This window comes from Patagioenas fasciata, chromosome 1 (assembly GCF_037038585.1).
Source record: "Patagioenas fasciata isolate bPatFas1 chromosome 1, bPatFas1.hap1, whole genome shotgun sequence".
Taxonomy (NCBI): domain Eukaryota; kingdom Metazoa; phylum Chordata; class Aves; order Columbiformes; family Columbidae; genus Patagioenas; species Patagioenas fasciata.
The window spans coordinates 182447886-182460475 of NC_092520.1; the positions used below are offsets into that span (position 1 = coordinate 182447886).

At 36.3% G+C, this 12590-nt stretch overlaps 1 protein-coding gene across 1 annotated transcript in view; it reads right to left on the reverse strand.

Moving 5' to 3' along the window:
• Positions 1 to 12590, reverse strand: part of ARID2 (AT-rich interaction domain 2) — a 103742-nt gene that overhangs the window by 41867 nt on the left and 49285 nt on the right. The window contains exons 4-6 of the mRNA XM_065843851.2: positions 4383 to 4516; positions 3350 to 3568; positions 957 to 1024 (exon numbers count right to left, since the gene is read on the reverse strand). Of these exons, the coding sequence (XP_065699923.2) occupies positions 957 to 1024; positions 3350 to 3568; positions 4383 to 4516 (421 nt within the window). The remainder of the gene's footprint in view (positions 1 to 956; positions 1025 to 3349; positions 3569 to 4382; positions 4517 to 12590) is intronic.

Consider the following 12590-nt stretch of genomic DNA (forward strand, 5'->3'; position numbering starts at 1 on the left):
AGCAATACTTATCATTTAACTAACACTACTATGGTCCAACTTATCCCAAACTTGAGTTACATAACAATAATTAAAAAAAAGACAAATGGAAAAAGTTCCTAACAAATATTGCTATATAATACTGGTAAGACATTTCAGTATATGACACAATTAAGGAACTGAGCAACAACTTGGATATGAGTTCATAAGGAACTCAGCACCTTCTCTCTTCAGATTTTTACTTAATCAAAGGCACAGGTTATCAAAATATATTTTAATATAACTGTCTTCTATTTTAGACACATAAATCATCACCTGAAATTCAATTTAAGAAAACTGTATATCACAGGAAATATACTGAAATGTCAAACCTCTTTCTGCTGTAATATATTTCATGCTCTCATATACCTCAAAAAGCTCACCTGGAACAAACAGAAAGCATTTATACAAAGAAACTTTAGTTATATTTTTACCTAATTTCATTATTCCTGCAGTAGAACATGCCCTCTAGTGGAAAAATAAAAAAGCCTGGTGCAAAAATAGTTAACTGAAAAAGCCTTTCAACGTTGCTAACATATTTAAATTTGTCCTTTGCTTTTTATGTTATGGACTTCATTTTCATAATCCAGAATGTTTCTTCACTGATCGTAGTAGTTTTTTAAAAAAACAGCATTGTTTTCTCTTGCTAAATAGATGGGTCATTTTTCCTCTTCCTCGTACGTATTAGCTTTCTTATAAAAAGAAACATGGAACCTCTCTATTAATTTGCATACACCTATTTTTTCTTAGCACACTTCTTCCTGCCTATCCAAACATTTCAAGACAACTGTGATTTAGTGCTCTATTATATTTAAATCAAAGGAATAAAGTTGAGAGTAATTCAAGCGACATATGATAGCATATCTTATAACCTCTTTTTAAAGGATTTGATACCTGTCATATGCACTTCAAAATTATTTTAATAATTTTAAAATTACCTTAACAAAATCTCTATCAGTTTTCTCTTTCCATTCTTCTCCAAATACAGCAGAAAATGATCCTAAAGCTTTAAGCATAAAAGGTAGAATTTAGTAAAATTAAATAAAGAACATTTTTGTTTGATTTTTTACTAATCCATATTTAAACAAAGATTCAACAACGCTACAGGTTCTTCCAGAATTTCCTTTCATCAAAAAAAAAGTTCTGTACTAAATTGCATAAACCAAATGAAATTTCTATAGTCATTTAACTAACTGTTACTACAGTTTTGTAGTTTAAATTGAGAATAAGCAGTCCATAAAGAGTGGACTAGCTAGTGAACCCTTTAAGAAACACATGGGAAACTTCTTCATAGCTCTTTTCTGGAAGTCAAGATGACTGCTCAGTTTTCAACCTCACATCAACAACTGTTTTCCATGTGCACAGAGTAAGCTGTAAACACTTGTTCAGTCATTAAGTAAATTCCCACTAATGTTTTCTAAAAAGCATAATAGTGCTGTGAGATTTTGAGAGCACTCAATCAAAAGTCTATATTTAACCAGGGATTGGAAGTCAATATTTAACCAAGAAGCATGATGAATGTTCTTGGGTGTTTGGTGGAGCCACTACCACAAATTTTCTAGTTATAACTCCTTGAAAGCAGCAAAGACTCAGCCAGTCTGACTCAAAGACTTCATCAATCCAAAATGAAACTCTGTCAGGCAATAGTTCTGTAATGAAGTAATGATACATTTAAGTTACTCTTAAATTGAAGTTACTCTTAGGTTCATATTGTTTTGTTTTGAACAAAATACTACAAACCTCAATACCAAGACCACATCAGCTTTCAACTCATAGAATCCAAACCAAGGTTTATGCAGCACTCCCATCTGAAGATACTACATACCCTCAAACCCCTTGGGCTGTCCCATCACATGCAATAAAACTGTAATCTCAAACTTTAGGGGGCGAAAGAAAGTTGGAGACAAATTTTTCTTGTTATGTCAGAACAGTGCATTATGAATACCAAAAATTATAAAAACTTAATTACAGACAAGTCAAATCTAAAACCCACATTAAATAATGTTGACAAGTTATCATTTACTTATATCTGAAATTATCATGACAGTATTTTCACACTACTTGAATTTACTAATTACAGATTTCATTTAATCACCAAATTTGACAGATTTACCTTCATTATTTACAATATAAAAGCATGTAAGTATTTCAAATCAAAGCTTCATGCTTCAAAAATAAGTAAACACATTGCCTCTTTCTTTTCCCCAATGTGTCCCTAGTAGTCTTCCTAATGCTGCTAGGACACGCGCTGGATTCATCCAGATGTAATCAGGTAGGATAAAGATGTTTTCCCCAGGGAATGAAAAGAGCAAGCCAATTACGTGCTTGGTTTTACTGCAAGTATTTTTCAGTATGATAAATACTAATGTAGATCAGCTATGGAACAAGCCTGTGCTCCAAGTTAAGAACTCGAGAAAACACTGTCTACAACATTCAAAAAAAATAATGAACCAGCAATACAAAACTTGATTAAATTATTCATAAATTCCTAAGTCTACAGGAGTTCTGTCAAAAGAACAGGGAAACAATGGCAAACCCAAAAATCTACAGAGAAAGCGTCCTGGAATCACAAACACACAGGACTAAGTTTCACTTTAGCTTCATTTCAAATATTTCTCTTTAAAAGTTCTTGTGACTGAGCCAGATGCAGACACTAAATGACTGAGATCTAACCATATCTGAAGGGCATGGGTACAAATCAAAAATTAAGAGAAGTTGGAGAACAGTAATGCAATATTGGGGGAGGAGGGGGAAACTACATAAAAATGCTAAAAAAACACCCAGCAGAGAGTATACAATGTCTAACTGGCTCTTCCCCAAAATTTAACACAGAATCTCCGATATACCATCCTATGTTTTTGCTTACACATGCAAAGCAGATTTACACTCCAACAGATATGATCATCTGTACTGGTAAACTTCAGTATATTTAGCTGAAAAAGCTTATTTGAGCAATTTCTTATGGTGGTAACTTCTGAAATTCAGTATAAAAAACACATCAGTCCACAAAGCTAGTAAATACCTCCTCACTATCACAACACAGGAGCTATGCTGTCATGATTTTAGGATGGTTTGGGTTAACTCATTTTTTTCCACCGCTCCTTGACATAAAGACAAACAAGCAACTAACAAGGAACAACTTGGCATGGAGGTTACACTGAAAAAGTCAGAAGAACTTATTTCACATACTGAATTCTTTTGATGGAACATACTCTCTTTGAAAACTAGATATATTACAGTGCAATAAATTATAAAGTTTAATTATCAAGGGTCGTAAAAGATACTACAACAGGTATTGACTCTTTCTGTTGCAAAGATGTTATATACTTACTGTCATCAAACACACCAGCATTTGCAAGGAGTAAAGTGATGATTTTAGGGTCCTTTTCAAGCTGCATAACATGCTTGCTTTCATTTGAAAGAAGTGTACATACGTTGATTGCAAAGTCCACTTCATTTGGGAGTCCAGATAACAGTGAAAGCACCAATTTATTATAGTCATTTGGTGAGTTAAAGTCCATAGACAGTCCATAGCTTTGTCGAAGGTAATCTAAATAAGAAAAAAGAAATTAAAACAGCTTTTTCACAGCTAAAGTAATTAATACTCAGATGAAAGATTAAACCACACTATTATGAATAAGTATTTTTTTAAGCTTATTAATAAGTTACTGTGGGTTTTAAAAAGTTTTTACAGTATTCAATTTATTTTTTCCATTTGCCTTTGGCTAAAATGCTGAACACATTCTACTTGGCTGTGTACCTTTCTAGTTAGATATTAATTCCATCATCATCTCCAGAATGCAATACGTCAGTATGCCCTCCCCCCAAAAAAGCTTTGAAAACACAAACTGTAACTACAATAGAATAGAATTGTAATACAATTTGGAGTCACTTTCTACACAACGAACTACACATCTATTCCACAGAGTCCACCAGCTTCTGATTTGTTTATTGGTTAAAGCATGATACTTTGGTCTCTAAATTACAATTGTGGCTCCTCACACATATGCTTTATTCCACAGATTTCAAAGATTAATTAATCATATGTCAGTTATCTGACTCTGCAGATAAACGACTAACGTGACAGAAACACGATCTGCAAATTTTCAAGGTATGTTTTTTTCGAGACTCAGCCCTGCTAATTAGAAAAAGAAACAGTTTATGGATACTTATATCTATTCTGCTTTGGTTCAAGGTGGAAATGTTCTTGGTTGTTATAAAGTAACAATATGCGTGTCCTACAGATTTTATGCTTTTAATAATATTGTAAATTTAACTACACAGTACTTGTCTACCCTGTCCATATATATATATGTGCGTCTGTGTGTGTATGGAAAAATAGCACTTTTTCCTCAAAAGTTTACCTGACACACTGTGTTGCTGGTAGTTATAGGAAGTTGGAATTGCACCGATAGGAAGTTGTGGCTTTGGATTGCCTGGTTGTACCTCATCATCCTCCTCCCCAAAATGATGGACTTTTTCATATTTTTCTAGATAACTGAAATAAATAATAATAATAAAAATGAATATATATAGTACCACTAAATCCTCCACCCCCCTACCCCCCCAAGAGCTCAGCTGCCAAATGAAAAACTGTATAAACATGGAGATTTACTAGAAACAATAGTCAAAGCAGTATAAAACATAAAACATAGTCAGACTAGCAATAGGTAATTTAGAAAATGCAGATATGTGGAATTATGGATTTAGATACTAAATTTCTTCACATTTCTCAACAACAACCCCTACCTAAATTGCAGTCCATTAAGCTCTTTCACGACTAAGTCAATTTTTCCCAAATTAGCTTCTGCTTTTGTTACCCAACAGAACTTCGGCATGTGGAAGGATCATAAAAATTAATCTCTGCAGGTTACCAATGCAAAGACTGAGATCAAGTTTGCCTGACCTAAAGAGAAACAGTATACCAAATCCTAGCAATCACACAACAGTATGAGAATTCAGTGATACCGAGGGCAACAATTCAGGATCAGAAGTTCCAAGCCATGGCTGCAACTAATGTCTACTGGAAATCCCTTTGGACCCCCTAAGAAAAAGAAATGCTGATATACTGTACGCTGAATTAACTGCAAGCGCCAAAGTTATATACACCCAAAGTAAACAATCAGCTTGGTAAGTTAATAATCTCAATTTATGGTTAATTTAGCACTAAAAACTGTAACTTTTAGAATTTTCTACACTTCTATACAGAAAGTCAACTTAAAAGGCCCATCACAGCCTTAACTTCACACTGATAGGCAGTTGCAAAACCCTTAATGAAATTATGTCAAGATCACAAAGCTGCCTAAATTTACAAACTTTCACTGATCAGCATCTCTTCCCTATTCTGAACCCCAAAAATATTGTAGTGACTATGAACTATGTATTCTGACAAGCTAAATTCCCATCTGTGTGCATTAGTGATTGTTATTTTAAGATAAACTTAATAGTGGTTTCTAAAATCCTGAGAAAGAACACAGTTGGCCAGGATCCTGAAATATGTATAAGTCTAATAGTATGTAGGACCACAATATTTTCAATTTACCCTGTTCCAAACTGAAGCACGGGAACAATTAAAATACTTTCAGTTAAATGTTGCTCACTGCAAAAGTCTAGTCTATCTGCTACCGTCATTGTTTTGGTGTCTTTCAAACAGTTCAGTAAATCACTGAATGTGTCATCATCACTGTCATCATGGTTTGAATAAATGAGTTTGTAGTTGAGGTGACCAATGTTGAAAAGATAGACTAGTCATAAGACTAGCCTAGCTTCTGATATGAAGTGAGAAGGAACTAATCTTTCCTACACGTGCATAAACATATGTTTTGCTTTTTACTCATCTATGAGATCATTGAAAGCTGTTGAAATTGAAGAAAAGACACACTGCGGAAAAGACAGCGCCTTCACAAAGTCCTGAATCAGATTAATTCAAATCTATGAAAAAGTACAATCAATTTAGACAGAGCCTACATAAATGTGTGTTTATGATCAAGACCTAAAGAAGTAGCTCAGACACAGCAGTGACCTTCCCTCCTTCTGACCACCCAGTCTCTCACTCTTCAGAGGGCTCACCCAGCAAACGGAGAGGCTTTCAGATTGGGTCTTCACCAATTTTTCAAACTGAACAGTGGTCAGACAAACTCTGGAGCTGATGCAGGGGAAGCAGCAGGTGGACACAGCTGCGGGTGGCAAGAAGCTGATGCGCATGTGCCATTTCTACATCAGCAGAAGCTGCGTTGCCGTCACATGTCTAATGGGACTTCAGAAGTGCTGTGCCTAGAGCTAATTTCCTCATATTTGTTGGTCTGAGTCAGAGCCCAAGCTTAGCATAAGACACTTTCTTTATTGAATATAAGATTTCATACGAATATTTAATAAGGTTAAGTAAAAATCCCTATACAGAAACGCATATGGTACTTGCAATACATTCTGCAAATCTACCACCATCTTTTTCGTTCTACCAAGAATAAATAGCTATTTAAACATTTTTTTAAATGCCATATATATATTGTAAAACAATCCATGTTGTTTCATACTTTTAAATACAAATAATTAACCTTATGCTTTTTATTAAAGCCATGTCCCAACAGAGCTGAACAATATGAATATCCTAGATGTGCTCCTCTCTTAATACCCACTTTATTAAAATGTGTTAAAACAGCTATGCCAAACACAGAAATTCTGAAATCTCAAAATCTAATTTCCTTCTTCCCTCTCAAAACAAAACAATTACCTTGTTTCTCACTCAGTTTGATTAAGAAATTTCAGGGGTGTAGAAAAACGTTATGTATAAATTAAAAGAACTTTGCAAGCTAGAAGGGTTGTATTTTTTTCAGTGTTGACAACTCTCAGAAAGGTCTCACAAATGTTTCATTAAATATTTCATAGGAAACCAGGATTCAAATAAACCTGAAGTGATGATCTAATTTTTCCCTATGTCAAAGCAAGTTACAACTTCACTTTCTTAAGTTCTCAGTTCTCTCTGTTGTTATTCCATTTACTCCACCCCTTCAAATAACACTCCCTCTTTCCTATCTCACCCCAAAGCAATCAAGTCTGCCTACAGAAGAAAACGAAGAGAAAAAAACCACAGACACAAAACCCGAAACATAACAGAAAAGCCCCCAACAACCCCAAAGCATCAGTTACAAAGGCCAAAAAAATCCCCCCACACAACAAATAGAAAGACTTTCCCCACCTCTAACACATACACTCATTCCTCTTAAGATACTGCTTGTTTAGAGGGACAAAGTTTGACTGTCTCTGAATCCATCGAGTTTAACAATGCTTTATTACTGAATTTCAACCAAAATAACCAGACCACAATAGACTCCTTCAGTATCGACTATTTGTAGACAGCTGTACAGACCTCAATCCTCTAAACCCTCCTTTTGTTTCCTGCGGAGAGAACACATGACCTGGAATTTTAGTGTAGAGAAGGAGCTTTGTAAATTAGCTTGTAAATGAGCTTTACTCGTCTTAAATTCTAATCTTACCAGTCTGGTATACAGCGACTCTGCAAACAGCAGAATAGTTACCATAAAGACAAGTCTTGCTCTAAAGATACCAACAAACTTACGAATAATAAAGGGATTTTTTCTATTGCTGAAAAAAATAGTTGTGCAGAAGCTCATAAATTATAAACAGATAGTTACAAAGGGCTCATCTCATGTTTCAAAACGACTTAGATCTGTAACTACAGACTGGAAATGCATACTTTGATCACAGAAAAAGGTTTTAAGGAATTCAGAATGCTTCCTTAATTTAGCAAAGTCACAGGCAGCATACATGAAAAAAACACAGGTCTCAATCATCCAACCTTCTCTTTTAATTTCAACACTAACTAAACAACTAGGCCCTGAAAGAGAAAGATATAGCAAATAATGTACAAAAAAACAACTACAGCAACTAACTAAATGAAGGACCAGAACAAAACTACTAATGAAACAGGCAATTTATACAGGATATAAAGGTTTCAAAGACACCTGACGAAAAATATATATACCATGTTAAAGCTGTGGTGAGAATGGAGTAAGAAAGAAAAACCACCAAAACCCCACCAAAAAAAAAAAAAAAAAAAAGGCACACAAACATCTGATGAATAGCTAGAACTACAGGATATGCAAAGTACTGAAATATGGAAAGATACATGGACAACCAGAGACACGGGAAGGCTGGTTACTTTTTGAAGGGCAGGTGATCTCAATGCTTTCTGAAAACTTGGTTCCTTTAAGGATCCCTTGAGCTGGAAATCAAAAGATAATATCCCTTTGAAAACCAAATTCACATATTACACATTCTGTTCCTGTGACAGAACTTCAAGAATTCATTTTGTTTCATTCAGGTCTGTGAGAAAGCAAGTTCTGTGAAGATGGCGAATATTTTTGTCCATTTAAAATCCTTATTTAAATAACAACATCTGTCAAATAAATTTCAGGCTTGTTTTCAGATATTTGGGGAAAAAATACTAATAAAAGGAAGTCTACACAAGGTACAGCTAGTGGTGTGCACTACTTACTCTCAACAGTAGCCCTGAATGGACTTGGAGTGTACCACAAGCTCTCAAGCCAGGGTTTGGAGGACATCTTAGGTACTTTTTGAATCTGCTTCTTGCAAAAGTGAAGAATTTTAATAAAAAAGCATCTAGACTTTTACATTACAATGGTTTCCAATCGAAAGTTTAGAGTACACCACATACTCGCTTAGCATTTGTCAACCTATTTTATGTATTGGTATAAAACGTGGCTTATTTGGATATTTTGGCTCCCTATACCAGGACGCAATAGATTTGCCAAATATATATTAAGCCAGTGCCTAGTACAACAGTGAAGACAGCATCAACCATGACAGTCCAACTACATAGAATCACTCAGGATGTCTGGGGTTAGAAGAGACCTCTGGAGATCATCTAGTCCACCCCCCCCTGCTAAAGTAGGTTCACCTAGAACAGATTGCACAATTCCTTATCTTTGCATTCAGCTGAAGGACAAGCAGATACCATTCCTATCAGAGCTCTCCAACTGATCTTTCTTGGCACTGTGTTTTTGGTGGCATTATTAGCAGGGGACTGCCAACACAAACTTGCACCAGCTCTGCTAGCTTAAACACCCTCCATTATGAAGCAAGGCAGACACACTCTTCCTGCTCATTCTCTTGCACTCCCTCTCCCTGTTTGCAATCCTATCAACAACAACATCCTAGACAATCATGAGACAAATCCCTTAATGTAATAAGGATTTCACACTACTCCATATTCCAGCTTGTGTCACCCTGAGTGAGAATCGTTCCATACTGTCACTCTTTGCCCCTAATTCAACATGACTCTTGCTCTTATCTGAAAGACTAAGGAATTCCATGGTAGTAATGCTAGGTCAACTAAAAATGTTCAGAACAGGGCTCCACGCCTAGGTAAAACAATAAAAGTAATTAAAAATACTGGAGGCAGCAGGGGAAAAAAAATTAAGTTCAAAATCTTACAATAATAGGAACCTTTTAAAAAACCATATACCATTTGAGCTTCCAATAACATTCCTCCCTAATACATGCAGAACACTGGTACTTGCACTTACACATTGTTTACCCAGTTGTATATCTAACTTCTTTGCAAGTGAAAACTCATGAACTTGCGGTGCAAATAAAAAATCAGAACCTTTCTAAAAAGCCAACCTCTTTATCAGATAATCCATTAGAGTCCTATAACATGAATCTATGCCTGTTACAGTAACTTGAAAATCTGATCTATTTGTGAATCCTAATAGCAGGCAGTACTTCAATCACAAAGAAGGCTGTTTCTCAGCAGGGCCAAAGTGCTTCTGCTCAGCTCTCCTGCTGATAGTGCACACTGGTGCCACAGTCTGGAAAGAAACTCCTGCTTACAACATGAAGCTGCTGCTACAGCCGTCCCAAGTCATATCTAACTCATCTCATAGATGTCCGCTCACAAAACCCCTGTCCCAAGAGCTAAGCTAACTAGTTCCTGGAAATGCCAAACTCAACAACCTGCTTCAAGGCTCTGCTCAAACTTTTAGTGTACACCAAGAAGCTGCTTCAAACTTGATTTAGTATCTGAGTGTTCTGACAGTGTCATCAGCAATCTCTTCAGGGTCTTCTCCTTGGCCCCAAGGGCACCATGAATTCCAATTTAACAGTTACATCCTATTATTGGCAGAACTGATGCTCGCAGCTGAATCCTTCAAAACAGTGTTTGTGTGTTTTTCACCTTCATGTTGTCTAACTCGGAAACTGAGTATCTCACACATAAAGCACTCAGTGAAACACTACATGAGTGACCCTCAGCAGTACTTGTTTGATTTCTGGCTTATTGTGACAGGCTGACAAATCACGACTCGTAATGCTGTATCCAGCCAGCTTGCCAGATGAGTAGGCAACTCCAACAGTTGTGCTTTTCAAACATCTGGACTGGTGCTCCTTGGCTGCAGAATAGTGTGCTCAAGCCTGGGCTGGCCTGTTCGGAGCCAGTTCCCATGCAGTCTCACCTGACCACAGACATCACACCAGGACTCCCCAACTCCAGCCCCTACCCTGACATCATTCTGTCACATATTAGGAGAACCGTGAGCGAACTCAGAAGGCCCCGTGCTGATTGAACTTAGACTGAAACCTTTATATAGATCCACATGTAAACTAAGACTGCATACACTGGCATTCAAATGTGTTAACAAAATTTTGTAATACAGGTTATGTGAGACTATGTGATAGATGGTCCAAGTCCTGGTTTGCTTGAAACTTGGTTAAAAATTTTTAAACCTACCAGAAGCCTTTGTAAACAGGAGAAAACCAAATACATGCCTTCATAAAGCTCTGAATCTTTATTAAGGCAAGACATAATATTTATTGTTAGAAAAAGAAGTGTAAAATTAATGAGCATCAGTAATCCTAGAAACTTCACTTTGTTAGACATTGCAGGAAGAAAAAGATGCAATGCTTCTAAATTAGAAAAAAAAAATTCTAAAGTCACTAAAAATACATTCTTAATATCTATGGGAACACCAAGAGGAAAGAAATTAAGATAGTATTTTATGCTGTCATACTAGCAATGCTCCAATTCAGAAGGAAAATAATAGAAGACATGCCAGTCAACTAAAGTACATATGCTGGAGTGCAGCTTCAAAAGACTGGGGTGGCTGAGGGATGACAACACAAGCCTCTGAAGAAACTGTACTACCAGGAATTCCATCAGATTCTGGATAAATACACTGTATAGCTGAGAAAAGGAGAAGAAAACCTATTTCGACCATCTCTAAATTTAGATGAACTCTGTGTTGTTACAGAAGGAGGGGAGAGGGAGAAGGAAGTCCTAAAAGGCAAAAGTTTCATTCACCATGAAGATTTGTCAGCTGAAATAACAGCTGAAAGAAAATTGAGTTCTCCTTCTACATCTACATTCCTTTAACTTTCCTTTATCTCTTCTTAAATCCTGTGGCCAGACCCAGCAGAAGAACTACACAGAAAACTCTCCACACGGCAAAAGCAGTGAGCCCAGCTGACAGCGTCTTGACAGTTAAAGCAACTAAATTCTGGTCTACTATGCTGTAGCTAACGCTAAAATGTATTAACACCCGCTCTTTTGAAATTAAGATCCTTCACTTACAGGCTTGTTTTCATTTATTTTAAACTGAATCAGTCATGATCCATAGCTGCAGTCCATGGTTATTTTCCAGGACTAACTCTTCTACTGCATCCTCGCTGCTTGCCAAAAACAATTCAAAACCAGCATCACCTCTTACTGCTTCAACAGCTGTTTCATTAGATCTGATGGGCTTCACATCCAAGAATATCTGAGTGGTATCATTATTAGTAGTATTAATTCTCCACTCTCTATCTGGGAATTAACTTTTCAACAAGGGTAATTCCCAGATGTATTCTTCTTGCTAATATTATTGTCATTCTGTTGCCTTCTAGGACGACAGTTCATCAAGTCTGTCAAGTATCACAGCAGCCTGGGTTTAGCTCTTCAAACAAAACATCAGAATCCTCAAGATTTTTTTGCTATCTATCTCCATATCATGCTCGCAAATTATAGGAAGAGCCCAAAGTTTCTTTACTTTGAGAAACACTCTATAGCACCACCTAGATCTCCCCACAGTGCCTCAACACAAGACTATGCAAATGGCAAAGATGCACTAATATAATGGTACAACATGTCAGGAATCACAGAAGGCCTGCAGAGGGAACTGTAACTGAGCACTGTGTGGCTTCCCAAAGCACGTCACAATAACGTACTGTCACTCACATGAGCCATCTAGTCTCAAGTAGCCACTGAAATCCCAAATGTCACCAAATTATCCAAGTCTCTACAAGAGTTTTCAGTATTCCTGTGTCCAGTGCAGAACTGGTAGCAATACAAGTGAACGTCTCTACACTATAAGATGTATTATAATAATACTTTCAACTAAATACAGCTTCCTATATAGCATTACTTACACACCATGTGTCTTGTAATACAGAGTCTGCACAGAACGTAAAAACTTGTGTTCCATGAACACTATTTAGGTCACTAAGTGTCAAAGTAAATGCTAAAAGAAAAATCATTTGTATATGTGCATTCTTTCACA